Below are 20,198 nucleotides of genomic sequence, written 5' to 3' on the forward strand. Positions count from 1 at the left end.
TCCTTTGAGGGAAACAGAACTAGGTGTTTATCGCGGGAAGAAGGTGGCTTGGCAGTCCTGAATGCCGAACGACAGCCTTCTGAAGGGTTCGATTCAACATAATAATTAACCGTACCAACGTCAACGGGCGCTGTCTCCATGTCAAGACAAGCTCAGCAGTTGTGCGGCAACAGCCACAACTGGGGCTGAACGAGAAGGAAAAGCTTTATGCCTAGTGCCTAATTAACTTTCCCTTTGGGGATTTCTGTCTACCTCTACCTTTGTTCTGGTGAGCTGCTCATCTCCTCCTGTGAGGCCCTATGGGAGGGTTGGTGGGGGCGGGGGAAGTGTCAGGCCCTTGAGCGGTGGCCCTACGGGCTACTTGCAACCTGTCACCCAGCCCCTTGGCTCTCTGGTCCCCTCTTCTGTGTCAGGCTCGTCTTCAGGGCAGCACAGAGGAGCGGGGCTGACGTTGGTAGATGCCAGGCACACAGGATTCCCTAAAGCAGACTGTGTCCTCTCTGGAGCCGATTAAGCACAGATCTTAATTTTTTCTCCATCCAATCAGTGCCTCTCTTCTAATGGCTTTTCCTGCCGGAACCATAGTTCCCGAATTCGGGAGAGATGTTTGAGCCGCCCCTGCAGGGCAGATCCCCTCATTGTGGATGAGGAAAGGGAGAGAGGAAGCAGTGAAGCATGAGCCGTGGGGCCGGCTCTGAAAAATGGGCAACCTAGCTCTGCTGATAAACAGGCAACAGAGGCAACTTTGTCCTGCCTTCACCTCCTCCACCTTTCCTGTACTAAGTTCCTTTTTATTCTCGACAGGTGGGTTGAGGGATTGGCTCGTCTGGTGATTGCTAAGGGCACAAGTCTATAAGCTGTTCTCAAACTTTGCTCCTCGAAGTGGGGCCGATGGATTAGTAGCAGTAGCTGCTGCTGGGAGCTTGCGAGAAATATAGGACCTCAGACCTACTGAGCCGGAATCTGCATTTTAACAAGATCCTCAGTGATCGTTCTGTCCATTAAAGTTTGAGCAGCACAGCTCTAAACCCTCCCTGGAAATGGATTAAGATGAAGACAATTCTATTGATCGGTACCCTTCTGGGTGGGGGGGGGGGGGGGTTGGGTAGTGGGTGGGATACATTGTCTAGAGTCTGAGAGTTTGTTTGATAAGCCACCTGTGTGTCCCAGACTTAATCTCCCCCTCAGCCCCTACCATGTTGAAAGACAAGATACTATAGTCCCTAAATTGTTTCTAATAGGATGGGCCTGGTTAATTGTGGGGCTTTGCTTTGGGTGTGAGGGTGGGAGGTGTCAGTGGGGATTTTGCCACCATCAGGATTCCCTCCTGTCCTTCCCCTTCATAGGATTCCTCCTATTAAGCCCTCCTTAATAAAGAATGAACGTGTTTCAAGGCACCATTTGTGGGGGCTCCAGTTTATTCCCTACCAAGGTGCCATTGGATATGTCTATTTGGACGGGCCCTTGCGTCCTTGTCAAGCCCTGCTGCCCAGCCCTCGGGGATGCCGGCAGCCAGCTAGACCCTCTTGAAATGTGGGGCTCCTGAGTAAGGGATGAACTTCTCTCCCAGGTCATTCCGTCTTGCTCCAGAGACCCTCTCTCTGTTTCTCATTCTATTCCTCCTCTTCAGGAAAGGACACGGAAACCCATCCAAGTTCAGAGGCCATGTGCCCAGCACGGCCCCGGGTCCTCTCAAGGACTTGGTGCAAGCTGGACCAGCAAGGGCCCCACCCTCCCGGGGCTCCACCCCACAGCCCAGGACACTCTGCGGGGAGCAGGGATCTTTGGATATATTATGCCGGGCGCTTACCACTTTCCTCCTCATGAGCCACGTCAGGGGTAGCACACACTGAAAAAGAGTAGCAACAATTATTGATAGGATGTGGTATGGTGAACTTGTCTGGACCTTTGGGTCCCTGAGGGAATCAGTTTAAAAAGCACGTCCCAAATAGCTGGGGGAGACCAGAGTGGAGGTCGTGGGTTTTGGGGTAAGTGGCTTCCACAGTCTTTGACAGTTTGAGGCCTGTTGCTGACGTTCGACAAATAGTGATTCCCCTCCCTCTGTTCACATTTCATCCCGCCCACCAGAATTTAAATTCTGAGAAGGTGTCATTTTTTTCTTTTCACGGGCACACTGAGCTCCTGGAGGAACAGGTGCACAACGTAGCGATTCAACAACTCTACATGCTCTGCTACGTTCACTGCAAGCGTGGCCACTGTCTGTCAGAGGTTGTGATGGTTTTGTCCATCTTATATCCTGCCCAGTACGCAGTAGGTGAACAAATAAGTGTCGGTAGGTATACAGTAAATGTCGCGGAAAAAACTGCGTAGGGGTAACCTATTATCTTTCCTTCCAATTCCAGTGGTAAATACCCTCACCTCCCTTTTCAAAATTCAATTCTCATTCAAATTTAAAAGCACTGTACCCTTTGGCTCTGTTTCTTCCTTGGTCCCTGAGCCTGGCACCAAGCCCTAGAAATAATGCCTTGGCCACTGGCCTTAGGTAAGATCGCTGTATCCTAAAAGGTCAAAGGAGGTCTCTCTTTGGCCGGGGCACGCACATCCTGTTATTCTTACCTTCTTGTGGATGGATTTGTTAACTTCTACAAGTCATTTAAAATCATCGTAAGATCATAAGATTTCAATACCTTCCAAATCTGACTTCGCAGTGGTTAGTGTGGTTGTGGAGAGTTTTAGTTTTGATTTGGATTTTGCAGGTGCTGTTGAGAGACAGGAGAAGGTGGCCGTTAGCGATTTTAAACTCCCACTTTCCGAGGGGTCCATATTAGACATTTAGGGCCCGAAGTTCTTCCTCGATGCCCAAGGCTGATCGCGAGAGGGGACGAGCAGATTGGAGGGCACTGGTGGCACCCCCTGCCTCTCCTCCTCCTCTTTAGTTCCGCTAACTTATCCAGGACTGCGGAGAACCAGGGGTCGGGACACGTAGCCCCTCTGTGGCCTTCTCCTCTGGTCACCACAGGGCCAGTTAGGATCCTCAGGATAGACAGAAGAGTATGGGGGGAGATTTTGGAGTTCCAAGTCGCTCCAAAGCCACGTGGAAATGTATGGGGTATGCGTGTCACTACGGGAAGTGGGCATGTCTGCCCTCCTGTTGCTCTCTGAGGAGTGTTCGATGGGAGCTGGCTGGGACACAAGGGGGCTATCTAGTACGATCCGCTAAGATACGCAATGGGAGGCTACTGTATTTTCTGAGGACTTTTGTAAGTTCTTGGTTATCGTTATTTTATGTCTGGCGGGATCTTGTAGTCCCTATTCCTTTTTGTGCCCTCCTCACCTCTCCCTCTTCCTATCCCTATACCCATGCATGCACACACACGCGTCCTGTATGTAAGTCCTATGTGTGCACAGCAGAGGCTAGCAGCCTAGTGGTCAAAAAGCAGAGGCAAACTGCTCTGCCTGCCCCCGGGGGTGTCAGGATTCGAGCCTGGGCCAAGGGGTCAGGATGCAAGCCTCCCGCACCCATGCAGCATCCGTGACTATCAGTCCTTTAGCTGAGGCTGAGCCCTCTGCAGTCAAGGACCTCTCCAGCTTTTAAGAAGACTCATCCCATGCCCCGATGCATCAGCACTCCTGTGGCACTTGGGTAAATTCCTAGCAGTGCTATTGCTGGGTCGTAGGGTAGTTCTATTTTTCGCTTTCTGAGGAACCTCCACACTGGTTTCCAGAGCGGCTGCACCAGTTTGCATTCCCACCAGCAGTGCAAGAGGGTTCCCGTTTCTCCGCATCCTCGTCGGCGTCTGTAGTTTCCTGGTTTGTTCATTTTAGCCGCTCCCAATGTTTATAGCAGCGCTTTCAACCATAGCCAAATTATGGAAAGAGCCCAAATGGCCATCAGCTGATGAATGGATAAAGAAGATGTGGTTTATATATACAATGGAATACTACTTGGCAATGAAAAAGAATGAAATCTTCCCATTTATAGCAACATGGATGGAACTGAAAGGTATTATGCTGAGTAAAATAAGTCAGTCAGAGAAAGACAGATATCATATATTTTCGCTCATATGTGGATCTTGAGAAACTGAACAGAAGACCATGGGGGAAGGGAAGGGAGAAAAATAGTTACAAACAGAGAGGGAGGGAGGGAAACCAGAAGAGACTCTTAAATACAGAGAACAAACTGAGGGTTGATGGAGTGGGTGAGAGAGGGGGAAATGGGTGATGGGCATTGGGGAGGGCACTTGTTGGGATGAGCACTGGGTGTTGTAGGTAAGTCAATTTGACAATAAATTATATTCATTAAAAAAAGGGAAAAAAAGAGAAAATACTGGAGAAGAACTGTTGTTTTTGAGTTGAAGAACTCCTTCAACAAGATAAAAATTGTAACTTATAAAGGAAACTATTAATAAATTCAACGTCATTAAAAATAAAAAAAAATAGGGGTGCCTGGGTGGCTCAGTCGGTTAAGCGGCCGACTTCGGCTCAGGTCATGATCTCGCAGTTCGTGAGTTCGAGCCCCGCGTCGGGCTCTGTGTGGACAGCTCAGGGCCTGGAGCCTGCTTCCGATTCTGTGCCTCCCTCTCTCTCTGACCCTCCCCTGTTCATGCTCTGTCTCTCTCTGTCTCAAAAATAAATAAACGTTAAAAAAAAAATTTTTTTTAAAAATGTAAAAAAATCAAATAAAAAAGAAGAAAACTCATCCCACTGTGGCATAGCTCTGTTAGGGATTTTTTTTTTTTTTTTTTTGAACGTATTCCTACTCTAGCCCTTCAGCGCACAGGCAGAGTCAGACCTCGTCCTTGTGCGGAGAGCATCGATGCTTGAAGGCAGTTATCCTCTCTCAGAGCCACGTGTCTTCCAGGCTTGCCACCCCCCTTCCAGGCTTGCCACCCCCTTGGTGCCAACACGTCTGCGGATGACGCAGCCTCTGAGTCTGCCTAACGCCACTCTCTCCTCCGAGTCTGCGTCCAACTCTCATGCGGCGTGGCAGTCCTCACGCTGAACAGCTGTCCCAGGGCTGGCTAAAGCAGGACTGATTTCCGTTTGTATCATCTTTTAACCGTATTTGGTTACGCTAACTTTTCCAGCACTCACATCAGTCATACCACTGACTTCTTAAACTTGTGGATGAGTAAAGTGTCTACCCCTAACAGGCCTTTGTACTTGTACTTTGTACTTTGTACTTTCCCATCCTACCGTTTCTGTGGGCTTCAAAGCAGGATCCGCTCTAAGTTAGCGCTGCACTTTATGTAGCTAGTCCCGGGTCAATGTTTCCGCCTGTCAGGATTGTTTAGAATCTGATTGCATTATCCCCATCAACCAACAGCTTCAGGTCGTCTGCAAATATAAATATCCCTCCTCCGTCCGTATCCAGGTCTGTGCTAAAATGTCCCGAGCCCTGTGGCTCCCCACTAGAAACTGGGTTGACTCTGATCCTTAAACAGTATCTCTGCGGTGGTTATTCGACACTTCTCATTCTATCATTTTCCATTAGCATCTACCTGACACCTCTCCATCTCGTCCACGGAATAGCAGGAAGGCTTTGCAAATGAACCCCCTTGTGGAACGTGGGCCTACTGGGTTACCACAGTTCCCCCGATCTACTAACTTCGTCAAGAAGGGACCTTGATTTGTCCTTAGCCTATGCTGGTTTCTTGTGACCATTTTGCTCTCAGTATTTTTGCCCCGGGTTGGTCGCACAGACTCATTTCCCATTTCCTCAAAAACCATACATGTGATTAAGCCACTCTCGCTCTATAGATATTCTGGTGTATGTTTTATCCCGGTCAGGACACGGAGTTATCGTTCCCTTCTGATCTTTTCACCAGCCCTTGGTTTCTGCTATTTCTTGCCTAATTTTGTGGCATCTATTTCAATCCAGAGATCACTTTTCCTTCTTAGAGAAGTCAAAATTAAATAGCAAAGAACCTGACTTTCTCTGACTCGTTCCTCCGAATTGCACTATAAACAGTGTCCCTGTTTACCTTGATCATCTTCTTGCCCCAATCATATTTTATTTATTTCTAAAAAACCTTTAACGTTTATTTTTTTTGTGTGTGAGAGAGAGAGAAAGAGCGCAAGTGGGGGAAGGGCGGAGAGAGAGGGAGACACAGAATCCAAAGCAGGTTCCAGGCTCTGAGCTGTCAGCACAGAGCCTGATGCGGGGCTCGAACTCACAAGCTGTGAGATCATGACCTGAGCTGAAGTTGGAGGCTTAACTGACTGAGCCACCCAGGCTCCCAACCCTAATCATATTTTAAAAGGACCCTCTTTTTTTGTGGCTGCCTGCATGATGATGATGATGATGGTGGTGGTGAGGAGGATGGTGACAACAACGACTTTTTGGGAAGAATAAGTTTGTCCTGGGCTTCAGCTCTCCTGGCACTATTCTTAAGTTTGAGCCATTTTCCTACCTTTATCGCAGGTAACCTTCTCATCTTTTTTGCCTCTACGTGTGATCTTTCAAAATCTGAGTCTACTGGAGGAAACGGCACTGGTCTGCACTTTGCGGAGTTTTCCAACCGTCTTCTCCATCCGGCCAGGTGGCTTGAAGTAAACTCCACTGACAGCCCTTCCTCCCTCTGTTTATCCCCACCCACATTCCTATACGGACAGTATCTCTTTGTATATACATCTTTCTATACGGAGCCCCCTTCCTACCAAGACTTTTTTGGGGAGTAGGATACACCCTCCTATCACCATATCTGGTCCTGAATCAGGTGAGGATTCAACAACAATTTTGCAAGTATTTAACAAATATTTACAGTATATTCACACAGGCTTACTATGTGCCAGGCACTAAGTCTTGAGGATTTTTACAGCCATGGGCATAATGCTCTGTGTTAGAACTTCTGCAGTTCTTTACGATCCTGCTCTGTGCCTGGATAGGTAGACACCTGAGGCCATCAATAGCCTTTCTGGTCCTCCCTCGGAACACTTCCTTACATACGTCATGAGGCATTTCTTGTGCCGTTAGCACAGTATCAGACTGTGTATCAGTATCAGACTGTTAGCTTCAGTATCAGACTGCCACTCTCCGTAGTAATAGGTTTCAAGGATTTATCTGGGTGTTTTCCCTCCACATTCGGTTCAAAGTCTTATTTGTTGAGAAGGGCCTTGCCATGTAAAATGCTGTTTCTGGCCCGCGGGGGTTGAACAATCCCATAACTTACAAATGCTTTAAAAAGAGGAACCTAGCCCCCGTGAAATTTATCCTCCACTTGAGGTTCTCTGGTTCTCCAGTGTTCCCGTGCCTATGAATCCTCTGGGGATGTTGTTAAGAATGCACACAGGGATCCTGATAAGGCTGGAAGTCTGCATCTTTACAGGAAATCTGGGACAGGGATGCACAGTCCCGGACCCGGAGGAATCGCATTATCGATGCCTGCTCTCACCTCTGCTGTTCCCACTGGCCCTCAGCCCTACACAGCCAGCGTTTTGGCTTGTTTTTGTCTTGAATGTCTGTGTTTCTCCAACAAGTGGGTGGGTGGCTCCTGCTCCGGGCTGAAAGCAGATTCTTTTTTGTGTCTTGCCTCCTTGGCAGTCCTTAGTGTTCTGTACTCCAGCTGCAGAAGGACTGGCTTTCCTTCATGGCATGGGCCCCATCCCGTCACCCACGCATCATTTTCCCTGTGTCACTTTCCTCTCTCTCCTCTTGACGTGGGTTTGAGCCCTTGCACCTTCCTGGACCTCCGTACTTCTTGTTTTTTTCCTGCACACCGTCACTTTCTCTTACAACTCTTTCACTTCAGAAGGAAGTATCTTTGCCATCGGTTTGCCCCATCCCATTGCCCAGACATAATCATGTACATGTTATAGGCACATTTGGCCCAACTGTTAGCCGTGCTCTCCAAAGGATGGCTTGCAAATCCAAGGCAGAAGGGGAAAGAAAAACCTCCACAAATTTTAGAGAATTGCCTGCTGTTCCTTGTGTTTCAACCTCTTCACGTAACTGCAGGAACCTGGGTGTGTCCCTGGTCCTGGCTTAGAGCCTCCAACCCAGAGCACATCTTTGGCCCAAGCCACCCATGTCACAATATTTGATCAGCAGGCACTTCCCGTGGGTGGCTAGACTTTTAATAAACACCAAACATATGCTGGCTGTAAAGAACTCAGTGTTAAAAAGATACTTAGCTGCAAAACGTGCCCCTACAGACCAAATATGCAGAGTGCTTCAGACCTAAATTAGACACAGACATGACTAGCTCTGTAAATTAAGCTTAGGGACCGAAAGGATCATGAATGAACACGTCAGATAAAACAATGACGGCAGGAGGCTCTCTCTCTCTGGAGGTGGGTCCACAGCTATAAGGACAGGCTTTGGTGCCCCCCTTCCCTCCCCCCAGCCTTCTTCTATCTTCTTTCTTCCCTCCCACATCCTTTCAAGCTTAGCACTGGCCCTTTACAGGCTATTACCCAGTAAATGACTTTAAGAATCCTGCTTATGAATATTTAGATAAATGCTCAGATTCTCCCCAGCTGTCATGCTTATTGACTTTGAAATGGTTCCAGTTCTCAGGGCTCCCTCGGAGCTCACGTGCTGACCGAAGTCCCACACGAACTGATTTAGCCCATAACATACTCTTCATCCTGCCTGGGCTGCCCGCGCCACTGGGCTCCTGGCCTGCGTGGCCCTGCCCTCTGCCTCTCCCCCCTCCCTCATAGGGTTTCTGGCTCTTAATTTCATTTAACCACATTCGAGCTACAAAATATAGCAGGCACGGATGCAGGCAGGGAAGGGGGGGGCGGTGATGGGGGAATCTAATTTACCGCTGCCATGACTACAGATGTGAAATAAATCTGTGAACCCGTGATGGATCAATCTCACGAAGGCGGGATTTAAATTATTAATAACGGCAAGAAATGCTATTCAGTGTGCCGTCCCAGGATCCTAGAGTGAGGGGACTTTGGGCTTAATTGGGTAGAGGATTAAGATTCTCAACGCAATCTTGCCAAACTGTCTCTGGAGTCTCTCCAGGCTGTGGCTACAAAAGTTCACGCTGCCGATGATTTTGGCTGGTTCTGAATCCGGGCTGGCTTTGCCTGCCTGCTGAGACAGAATCCCATTTGCCACTGTCCACGTGATCATCTGGATACAGCCCATCACCCCGAGGAACCAGTCTGTAATCTGGGAAGGTAATGGCCTGTGTCCCCGAGGGAAATAGGGCCTGTGTTCACGTAGAACGGGAACAGGAAGGCTAATGAAAAGAGAGGGGAAGATTGAAAAAGGTATTTGTTCTAGCGCTTTGCTGATGCTCTTTCTCTGAGGGGGGTCTGGGCTGGAGGATGGGGGTGGCAGGGCTAGTAGAGGAGTTTAACTTTTTCCCTAAAGTACCATATCGAATGGCACGGGAAGAAATATCTGTCATTAGCATGAGAGGCAATGCGGGAGCCCCGCTCTTTCGCACGCACGGAATGTATGCCCCCTCCAGCCCCCTGTGTGATGGCCAGCAGGGGGCAGTTCCCCTTACCCAACTTAGTCTCATAGATCCATTCTGTCTGCGTGCTCTCGTCATGCCAGGCCAGAAGTTCTCCATCTTGCTGCACGGAGGATGTGGAAGGCATCGCATCATGGTATGGAGACTCGTGGGACAATTCAGAGATGAAAGGAGGGGCGGCGTAGAAGGTGGTCCCCTGAGCGGGTTCCCTGTCAGAAGGGAGCACAGGGGCGGGTCAACTTCCACACAGGGGTCCGGGCAGGCACTGGGTTCTATGGCCTGCTGGGAAAGTGGGGGTGGGGTGCTACCCTCCGTCTCCTGCAGACTCTGCCCGTCCCAGATGGTGGATGTCGCAGGTTGAGAGGGACCAGCTTGTAGATGGTGGTAAATAGGCCCATGAGCCATTCCGGGCGGCGTAGCCCCACGTCGCCAACTGCTGCTTTGTTTGGAGTAGAAGTCTCTACGGATGCCTTCAAAGGCCAATGGGCCAGGCTTCCATTACTGACACTCTAGTGTTGCAGAACATTCTCTGTCCTTCCTCGTTATGACCCTGCCCATTTCAGTGGCCCTTTCTGCCTCACTGCTGCCTCAGAAAGAGTGGGAAGAAATACCAAAGTAGATCCTGCAGCCTAAAATCAAGCCCTGAGGCCTGTCCCCTCTAGTCTGCCCACCACAGATACCGCCATTATGGAGAAAGGTTTCCACAGGGCCTGCTGACAGAGCAGTGGCTGTGAGGCAGAGATCCTGCCATTTGACAGCTTAGTATCAAAAGGGGCAACCCCAAAACACCACAGCTGTGTTCTTCCTCGGGAATCTCTGGCTTTTAAGTGGGAACAAAACCCCATAATTCAAAGGGACGAGAGGGGTCTTTGGGGGTATTTCAGCCCTGAGGTCACCTCATGTAAACCGGTCGAATGGCAGAGACAAGCGTGAGGGACAACGCCAACCCAAGTGGGTGGCGACTGGGGTTGGTAGACAAAGCACGGACTTCGGTGTCAAACGACCCGAGCTTAAATCTTGGCTCTTGCACGATTGTGGAGTAACTTTGGGTAACCTACTTAACTTCTCTGTGCTTCAGCTTCTGCACCTTTCTGATAATCATACCTCCCTCATAGGTCCCCACCGGTGGGGACGAGACGAGACGACAGTGGGCAACGTGGTCTTAGCTGCTGTTGTTCTTACTGGGGAGGTAAGGTCCCAGAAGGTTCTTACTGGGTTTGGTGGCCCTTCAGCGACAGGCCTGTTCCCTGTGTGGGTCAGGGTTCCCCTACGCAGAGGGGGACGGGGAGGGGGCTGCATTCTGAGGCTGGGGGGGGGTGAAGAGGTTGAGGGAGAGGGGAGGAGGCCACTTGCTGTACCCGGGAGGCTCAGTGCCTGTGGGAGCTACAGACAGATCTCGTTTCACTTCCAAGGGGCCCGTGGGAAGGCCTGGGTCTGTGCCAGCCTGCGGCTAGGGCAAAGTGGCTGTGTTCTCAGGATGCGCCATTAAAAAGGAGCAGTGGGCTGGGGCGCCTGGGTGGCGCAGTCAGTTGGGCATCCGACTTCAGCCAGGTCACGATCTCGCGGTCCGTGAGTTCAAGCCCCGCGTCGGGCTCTGGGCTGATGGCTCGGAGCCTGGAGCCTGTTTCCGATTCTGTGTCTCCCTCTCTCTCTGCCCCTCCCCCGTTCATGCTCTGTCTCTCTCTGTCCCCCAAAAAAAAAAAAATAAAAAAAAAAAAAAAAAAAAAAAAAAAAAAAAGGAGCAGTGGGGTCAAGTGGCAAGATGGCAGATCCTAGATCAGGTGACCACAGGGATCGAGAGCTGGTGGACATAGGTAAGCTCTTCAGGCAAGTGTCAACCCTTGCCCTGTTCCGGGCCTCAAGGCCAGATCAGGAGACTCTCCTGGGCTTTATCTTTTTAGCGGGATGATGCCTGTCCTGTCTCACTCCCTGGTGACCCCGAGAGGTAATGCAAGTCCCCATGAAAGGACTCTGAGGAGTCAAAGCAGCCAAACACGATGGGGGGGTTATACGTAAGGTAACGGTGGCCCTATCTGGTCATTGCCCTCGCCATGTACATTTACTCAACATCCTCCCTGCCTGCCACACCTGCCTTGGGCTGGGACGGTGCAGGGTCTCTGGGGCACCTGTGGAGGCGGGGCTGGGGTTCTGGCCTCCTGAGCCAAACGCCAGCTCCCTGCCCCGTCTGCGGTGGAAGGGCTCAGGAAGAGCCATGGATCCTGGATCCTGGGGAGCGTGGATGGTTGCGGGCCTGCGTGGTCAGCTGTTTCAGAGTGGGGGAGGGGCCTGGTGTGCACGGGGTGGGGGACATTCAGGGCATGCGTGTAGAAGTGGGAGAGGGAGCCTTCCTGTTTATCAGGGACCCACGAAACGCTGCTGAACCTGAACCTGCTTCCTTTTCCACCCCCTGCCTTAACAAACACATATGAGCGTAACACGTCCTGCCTGAAGTGGTTTGCACAGTTTCAGTGTCTCAGCAACCTTGTGCCAGGAAAAGCCAGGGGCTCTCTGAGCACCCATGGCCCAGACCTGGACTCTGGGAGCCAAGCCAAAAAGCGTGTGACAGACACAGGTGAGGCCCCAGGGCCCCTCTGATCCTCATGCACTCCTCGGTGACAGGAAAGCCACTCAGCTGGAATATGAATAAAGGGCTGGAAGGGTACATACGGTTAGGTCAAAGCTGACCAGGAATCATGACTCTTGTCGCAGGCGTGCTAAGTTTCCATGCGGTGGCTCCTGGAGGGCAGGCCAGGAATGACAACGAGCCACAGCGCTTACTGAACACGTCGTGTGAACTGGGCACGGTTCTCAGGGAGCCCTGTGAGTTACTACTCCTTTCATCCCGACCATAGCCTCATACGGCTGAAATTCTTACTGTCCCCATTTTATGAAGGAAGAGTCTGGGGCCGCAGGAGATTACGTGGCTGCCCTGGGGCACACAGCGGGCTGGGTGGAGCCGCTGACATTCGCACCCAAGCAGCCTGGTGCTCGAGTCCCTGTTCCAGTCACAGCCTTTCCAGTGGTCCCTGCCACATTGCTTAACACGCTGTGGGTATCAGCAATGGAGGTGAAGGGGCCTCGGAAGAGCCCCTCCCTTTGAGGTGTTGCTTCAGTGGAGGCGAGGCCGTCAGACCCACCGGTGCTCAGCCTCCCGCAGTGTGCAGCCTGGAGCGCAGGACCCGGCGGGCTCGCGGGGCTGAGGGGTAGCCCTCAAGTTGTAACCTGTGGGCTCCAAATGCGGAGCAGCAAGGGTCTCCTTCCTGCGTCTCACCATAACCGAACTGGCCTCGTGCTTTCTTTGTATCTAATGCCAACCCACTTCACCGGTGGACACAAATGTCCCCCCGCCTCCCCCCAATCATCCTTTGGGGAGGGATTGTGGGGGAGGAGACACAAGGACAAGGCCTGTGAGTGGGAAGTCGGGGGTACCCCCCACCTTGGTTTCTGCAGAGCTGAGCGCATAGAAGGAGGCATTGACATGCCTGAACGAGGCAGATGGCAACTCTCTTTTGGACATTGTGTTTACGGTGAGCACGGCCGCAAGCCCCTTGCCACCTCTCCCAGGTTGAGACCTTGTCTGCGGACTCAGATGGCTCCTGCCCTTTCCTCTCTGTAGTGCTGGGCATCCAGGAATCGGACCTTGGGAACTGTCTCTCACCCTGTGAGTGGCCGAGTGGCAGAAGGCAGTGGTGGGAGGTCCTTTCTGTGTGACTCCCCAAGACCCCCGTCCCTCCACCGCAACCCCTCCTTCTCCAGGGGGCGTGTCCCCTGCACTGCCACCCCACCCCCCTGCTCCCCGGCTTCGGGACGCAAAGGCTCCAGAAGCAGCATCCCTAAGCACGAATTTCCATCTGATTTATCCAAAAAGAAAACTATTACCTTGTAAGGACAGGCAGGTTTTTCCATGAATACATCATATTGAATTCTATTGGAAAAAGAACAGGACAATATTGAAAAAAAAGAAGGCATCTTTTTTTTTTTTTTTTTTTTTTTTTTCTTATTTAAAAATGTGTGGTCGGGGTGCCCGGGTGGCTCAGTCGGTTGAGCGTCCGACTCCGGCTCAGGTCATGATCTCACAGTTCGTGAGTTCGAGCCCCGTGTCGGGCTCTGTGCTGACAGCTCAGAGCCTGCAACCCGCTTCGGATTCTGTGTCTCCCTCTCTCTCTCTGCCCCTCCCCGCTCATGCTCTGTCTCTGTCTTAAAAATAAATAAAACATTTAAAAAAAAAAGTGCTGTCAAGTATGTGATGCTAGGTTTGGGGTGGAGAGGCCCCGATTTGTAGAATTTTTCTATTTTTACTTGTCGTTAGTATTGTCTCTCTTAATGGTTTCCTTTAGAAATTACAACGTTAAATTTCATAAAGTCAAGGAGAACTCAAGAAGATAATGTTCATGAAAGCATGGATTTTGGAAATTCAAGTTTGCTTTGTTAATCTTCAGGTTACCAGGCCTCCTTCTGTCCCGAGGTGAAGGCTATCTGTACAGAAGAGGTAACTGAGGTTCAGAATATTTTAATATTTTAATTTTAATATTAATATTTTATTTTAATACGAGTATTAAATATTTTTTATTTAATATTTTAATACGAGTATTAAACATAACATAAATATTAATTAATATACATGTTAATATTTTAATCTTAAAATATAAATATTTTACAATTTAGTTTTAATGTCAAAGAGGCTGTTTGTGTCATTTAATTACCCATTTGCCTGGAATGATATGTTAGGAATTTCGTGCACAACTGGGATAAAATATGCCACCAATTCTCATAATAGAGACCGGTAGAATGGAAGGAGGAAAGAGATAAGAACCAGAATTTGAAGTCTGGAACTTCGATGTTCAACGCTTTTCCTTACCCACAGTTTACCCATGAGACAGAGTATTATTGAGGAATATTACTTGGATGTTAAAATGATGTCTGCAAAAACCAATCGACATGGGCAAATGTTCAAGTCACGACACGGTTACAAAAGTAAAATACAAAGTTGCACGTACCGTGTGTTTAAAACAGTGAAAACAAAACTGCAAAACAAGGAGCACCACCACCACCAAATAGAGAAGAAATAAGAGTGGAAGGACAGAATGAGAATCACTAAAAAGTGAATCAGCTCTATTTATATTTGAATGTTGGTAGAGTGGACAATGTTTTGCTGCTCTCTGCTTTCCAAGTTTTCAATTAAAAAAAATGAACAAAAGCAAGGGGCGCCTGAGTGGCTCAGTTGGTCGAGCACCTGACTCTTGATTTCAGCTCAGGTCTTGATCTCAGGTCGTGGGATTGAGTCCCGCCTTGGCGTCTGCACTGAGCATGGTGCCTGGTTGGGATTCTCTCTCTCTCCCTCGCTTGAGTGCTTTCTCTCTCTCAAAAGCAAACAAACAAATAAATAAACAAAAGTAGATTTTATTTTTGTTAATGCCATTCTCCTAAAATTACAATATGCACATAAGTTATTAAAAAGCCAAAACAAAGAATGAAAGGAGGAAGGAAAGGAGAAAAGACAGAGGTGATTACAAGAGGAAGAGAAGAGAAGCCTTGGGAGCCTGTCCTGGTTCCTTTAATGGCTTCCCGTGACCGTGGAGTAGTCACCTACCCTCTCTCTGACTCCAGGTTCTGCATTTGCAAAGTGGAGACAAATAATGGCTGGGAGAAGTTAAGGGGACAAAGATCGTGAAATATACAACACACGCCAATGCCACTGCACTGTGCTCCTGACCTTGGGCAAGACACATAGAGAGACACGTACAGAAAGTGATGCCGTTTGTTCCGGAGCAGAGTGGAGGCTGTGAGCGACTGGCCTTGGGGCTCAGCAACTCCCTCACCAGTTCCAACTCAAGGCAGGCTGGTTGCAAAGCTCTGTCACCATCTGTGAAGTTTCCTGCCTGACAAATTGGCTGGCTCTCCCGTCCCTGCCTTATCAATATATTGCAAACCTTTCTCCTTCAGTACACAGAACACTGCTGGGTACCCTGTTGGAAAGGGTTGTTGGGGCATCAACTCTTAACTGGAAATGGCCACTGAATGATAACAGCATGTGGGCCAAACGGCATCTGGAGCTGTGGGAGAGGGGGTGGGGGCAGCGAGGGTAAAGAAAATCAAATCCGGCAGATTCCGCGTATCAAAATACAATTGGGCAAAAACATTATGAATCAAAATTAATATACTGCGACAGCTCTACGGTATTATTTGCCACCGAGCAGAATGCATCTTCAGGAAGTTCTGGGGTTCTAAAAAAACCAAATGGGGCCTCATTATGGAACGGTTTCTTGTTCTACGATGGCATGATAGTAACATAGATGGCACTTCCTTCTAGCACCTCCCGCCCACGTGAGATCAGAAGAGCATTTTTGCACCTCACAATGGAGGTGGGAGAGCTTTCAAAGCATTTTCAGATAGACTTTTCCACTTACATTTTGCAACCACACTGTGAAGAAAGGTAGTTTTACGTACAGGCAAACTGAAACTTAGAGAAAGTTAAGTGATATGCCCAAGGTCAAGGGCGGCCCCACCATGTGCTGAATCATCTGACCCTGACATCACACCTGCAGCGTGGACACCCACGGTTTACGAAACCTCCGTGGAACCTCTTGGGGCGATCAGTCACACGGAGCTATTGATTATTCGGTGGCAATTGATGCCGCGTTTATATTCAAGTTGCTCGTCTAATTTTATTGGATTTCCCCCACAGGCCATGGGGAAAATTATTTCTTTAAAGAAGAGAGGAGGGTACAGGTTGTATGACCCTACCCTGATTTATCCAGGGCAATGGGAGTCTCTGAAATTGACCAGCCTGCAGAGTAGTTAGGTGGGGGGCACAGATCCCTCCCACACCCCGATCCATTGCATCTTCTCTTTGTGTTAAGTCCACTTCACAAGTTGAGTGGGTGGGGTGTGTGGTGGGGAGAGTATAAATTACCCTTCACAAGTCAATGGTAGGAGAGTAATGGAACATAACACAATACACGAATAGTAATAGTAAAAGGAGCTAACACTTGCCTAGGCTTCCGATGCTATGTGCCCGGCAGAGTTCATAATGCTTTACATGATTTAATCCCTTTAATCTTCACAGATATCCTATAAGGTATGTCTGTTGTTACTCCTAATTGATAGTTAAGAAACCCAGCACACAGAGGGCTTCAGTGACTTGCCCAAGTTCACGCACTAATAAGTGGGAGAGATCTGACATGCCAGCCTAGGCAATGAAGCTCCTGAGAGAGGAAGAAGACGGTGTTCTTTGTGATCTACCACCAGATAGACAAATAAATGGCACCCTGGCTTCTCCATCCTCTTGGGCGAAATGGGGCCTCAGAATCTTTCTCAACATAGTGCTCCAGCACTAGTCTCTAGTAATTAATCCATCAGCCTAAGAGAGGGGAGCCCGTTTTGTCATTTCCAGGGCTCATTTTATAGGTGCCAATGAATTTATAAAAATATCTTAAAGGACAAATGCTGGTGTGTGCATGTGTGTGTATGTGCATACGCGTGCGTGTGTGTTTGACTTTATGAAACAAACGACATTAAGCTCGATTCAATTTGCATTTACGGAGCATTTGCTATGGGTCTGGAAGGCATTCTTGTGCCAAGGGCTAAGCCAATTTATATCTTAAAGGTATTGGTAGAATATTCCACATAAGGAAATATTGATGTAAATTCTTTCGAAAAGTTCCAAATCCTGTTGTAGACCCTTTTTAATGTAACCTGTTTTGTGCAGCCTGGCGCAGTACCCTGGGTTTTCATAGACCAAAACATTCTTCCATGTGCCTTTCAAGGCATTTAACATTCCTCTACAGTTTTGCAGTGCCTCTCCAAATTTTGCTAGCAGGGCATTTATTTTCAAAGCTTTTGCTTTATACACAGTTCCATTCACTTGACAACATTGTATTTGTCCTACTCCAGTGGGTAATATATTTACAAAGGCCCAGTGCATACAGGGGACATGTTAAGAATGCTTGATTCATACTGTGCAAAAGAAATGGTCTGAATGCTATTTTTCAATACTGGAATTACACCTGGTATTTGAACAGCAGGGATATTAGGATTCCGAGAGGGAGAGAGGCACACACAAAAGAGAGTTGCCCAGCAATAGAGAATTATCTCTCCAGTGCCCTAACTAAATTTCTTCGGGGGTAGCAGGAATCTAGGATGTGGCATCTGATTTGGTGAAGGGGGATGTAAAGGCAAAAATGCCTGTGTGGCTGCTGAGAACACCCAGGTTTTGGATGCGGGCTGTGTGTAATCAGACTGGGATTTAAAACTTGAAGCTGCCGGGGCGCCTGGGTGGCTCGGTCGGTTAAGCATCTGACTTTGGCTCAGGTCGTGATCTCATGGTCCGTGAGTTCGAGCCCCACGTCGGGCTCTGTGCTGACTGCTCAGAGCCTGGAGCCTGTTTCAGATTCTGTGTCTCCCTCTCTCTCTGCCCCTCCCCTGTTCACGCTCTGTCTCTCACTGTCTCAAAAATAAACGTTAAAAAAAAAAAAATTAAAAAAAAAAAAATTAAAAGTTGAAGCTGCCAATCCCCCGCCCCCCAAAACAAACAAACAAACAAGAAACCAAAAAAACAAAAAACCCAGAAAACAAAACACAAAATCAAGCTGCCTGAGGTGCTTGCAGTGGGTAACGGAACCAGATCCAGAAAAATAATGTAGTTCTATTTCTAGGTCAACAGTAAGATGATGCAGAAGACCTGGATGTTTAGCTTTCTGAACGTGGTTGGATATATAAGGCCAAGCAGTCACGTCAGCAAGGGAAGGCCCCGCGCAGGCCCGCGAGAAAGTGCGTATCAGCCGCTGCCAGCAACGGCACAGGGAGGCCAGGGCCAAATAATAAAGCCCAGTTTAAGGAACAGGTGCCAGTTGCGGGAACCGTGTTGGAAAAATGTCAGCCCCAGGATGAGAGAAATCACTCCAGAGTTAAATACTCACCGGCAGAGTAAGATGATGCCTTCCGGGGACCTACTGGGTACCCTGAGAAGCATACTAGTGTCTTTTGACCTAGCAACAGATTGTGGGATGTATTCTAGGAAGTAATTGGAGGTCATTGATAAAATTGAGCTCTAAGGATGTTTCTCAAAATGCTGTTTGGAAAACAAACGTAATGAGTAGAAATGAATGATTAATAATAATAGGGAATCGATTGAAAATATTACGGCTTGCAAATACAATCCAGTGCAATGCAGCTATTAAAATGATTTTGGAGAAAATTTAATAACATGAAATGATATTCCTAGAAGTATATATTTATGTGTGATTGCAATATATAAATATATAAATAAATGTACCTTAAAAAAGTAGGTTACAAACACTTTATAAAGCCTGGTGAGGGTATAACCAAAGTGGGAAAGTGATTATTCCCCTCTGGATGGGAGGGACTTTTGCTTTCTTTGTTTCACTCATATACAGTTTCCCTAACGTCCACAATAAATACGTGTTATTTGTGCAATAAGGAAAAGATACAAGTTATGGGCTATATTCTGCTCGTTTTGTTTATGAATAGGTGCTTCATGTTCATTAAGCCTCTCTGCTCTGTGGGCACCGTTCTTGGGGTCCCAGCTATTGAGATTGGGAGAACGTGGTCAGGAATGAGTGTTCCTACCTGTCGGCACTGAGGGCAGGATTGACAGATTGAGCCTCGGCTCTATCTCAAGCTTGATCTTTTTTCCCTGGGCGTGGTGGTGGATGACAGTTGCTATCTTTTAAAATTTTGTTAAAAAAATGTTTATTAATTTTTGACAAAGAGAGAGAGACACACAGAGACAGAACATGAGCAGAGACAGAGGGAGACATAGAATCGGAAGCAGGCTCCAAGCTGTCAGCACAGAGCCCGACGTGGGACTCGAACTCACAGACCGTGAGATCATGAGCTGAGCTGAAGTCAGACGCTCAACCGACTGAGCCACCCAGGCGCCCCACCAGTTGCTATCTTTTAGAAGGCCCTCTTCCGCATACCCGTCCCAGATACTCTTCTTCACACACCTACTCTTTTCCCTTCAGATACTCTCCCTCGTCCAGATACTCACCGTCTTCCAGATACTTTCCCAACAGATACTCTTCTTCCAGGTCCTTTTCCTCCTGTAGATGCTCTCCCGCCTTCGCATACCCCTCTCCATACAGGTACGCCTTCCCCTTCAGCAACTTTTCCTCCTCCAGGTAGTCGTCTTCCTCCAGATATTCCTCCTCTTCCAGATACTCTTCCTCTTCAGGAAATAGATAGTCTTTCTCTGAACACTCTTCTTCCTCGATATCCTCCTCCGAAGATATGGTCTGTGTGGAATTCTGGGACATTGTGGCAGAGCGAAGGGGTGATGTTCCTCTTGATGACTGATCATTTTCAGCAGACATGTTGGGGCAGCATTAAGTAGATGAAACCCTGCAGCAAGCCGCAGGCGGTCACTTCGCCATCCTGGTAACCAAGAGAGGAATCAAATCCCATTAGTCGATAATCGCTACTGCATATTGATTTATATCCATTCGTGTTCGCTCATTTCATTCACCAGTGTTTGGGTGGCCCTTTGAATGTGCACGTCGGTATAGAGCGGCCCATGAAAAGGCACAAAAAGGGGAACAGAGGTTTTACCCTCCAGGAACGGGTAGGAGAGATCACACCTGAAGGCAACACCTTTGCAATTACTGCACAATATGAAGTAAGCCTGGAGGGCTGGAGAGTGAAGGAGTGATTCGACATTTAATGGTACAGTCATCAGAGGAGACTTAGTTATTCATCAAGAAATATTTGTTACCACAATAATCAAGAAGAGGATGTTGGGATACCTGGGGGGCTCAGTCGGTTCAGCATCCGACTCTGGAT

The 20,198-nt window shown here is 48.5% G+C and overlaps 1 protein-coding gene across 1 annotated transcript in view; it reads right to left on the reverse strand.

The window, feature by feature from the left end:
- ERICH6B (glutamate rich 6B) overlaps window positions 1-20,198 on the reverse strand; it is a 69,866-nt gene that overhangs the window by 32,139 nt on the left and 17,529 nt on the right. The window contains exons 3-4 of the mRNA XM_053903235.1: window positions 19,371-19,793; window positions 9,432-9,607 (exon numbers count right to left, since the gene is read on the reverse strand). Coding sequence (XP_053759210.1) covers window positions 9,432-9,607; window positions 19,371-19,732 — 538 coding nt within the window. The 5' untranslated portion in view covers window positions 19,733-19,793. The remainder of the gene's footprint in view (window positions 1-9,431; window positions 9,608-19,370; window positions 19,794-20,198) is intronic.

The sequence above is a fragment of the Panthera pardus genome, unplaced genomic scaffold (genome assembly GCF_024362965.1).
Source record: "Panthera pardus isolate Hobbes unplaced genomic scaffold, ASM2436296v1 HiC_scaffold_1, whole genome shotgun sequence".
In the NCBI taxonomy this organism is placed as follows: domain Eukaryota; kingdom Metazoa; phylum Chordata; class Mammalia; order Carnivora; family Felidae; genus Panthera; species Panthera pardus.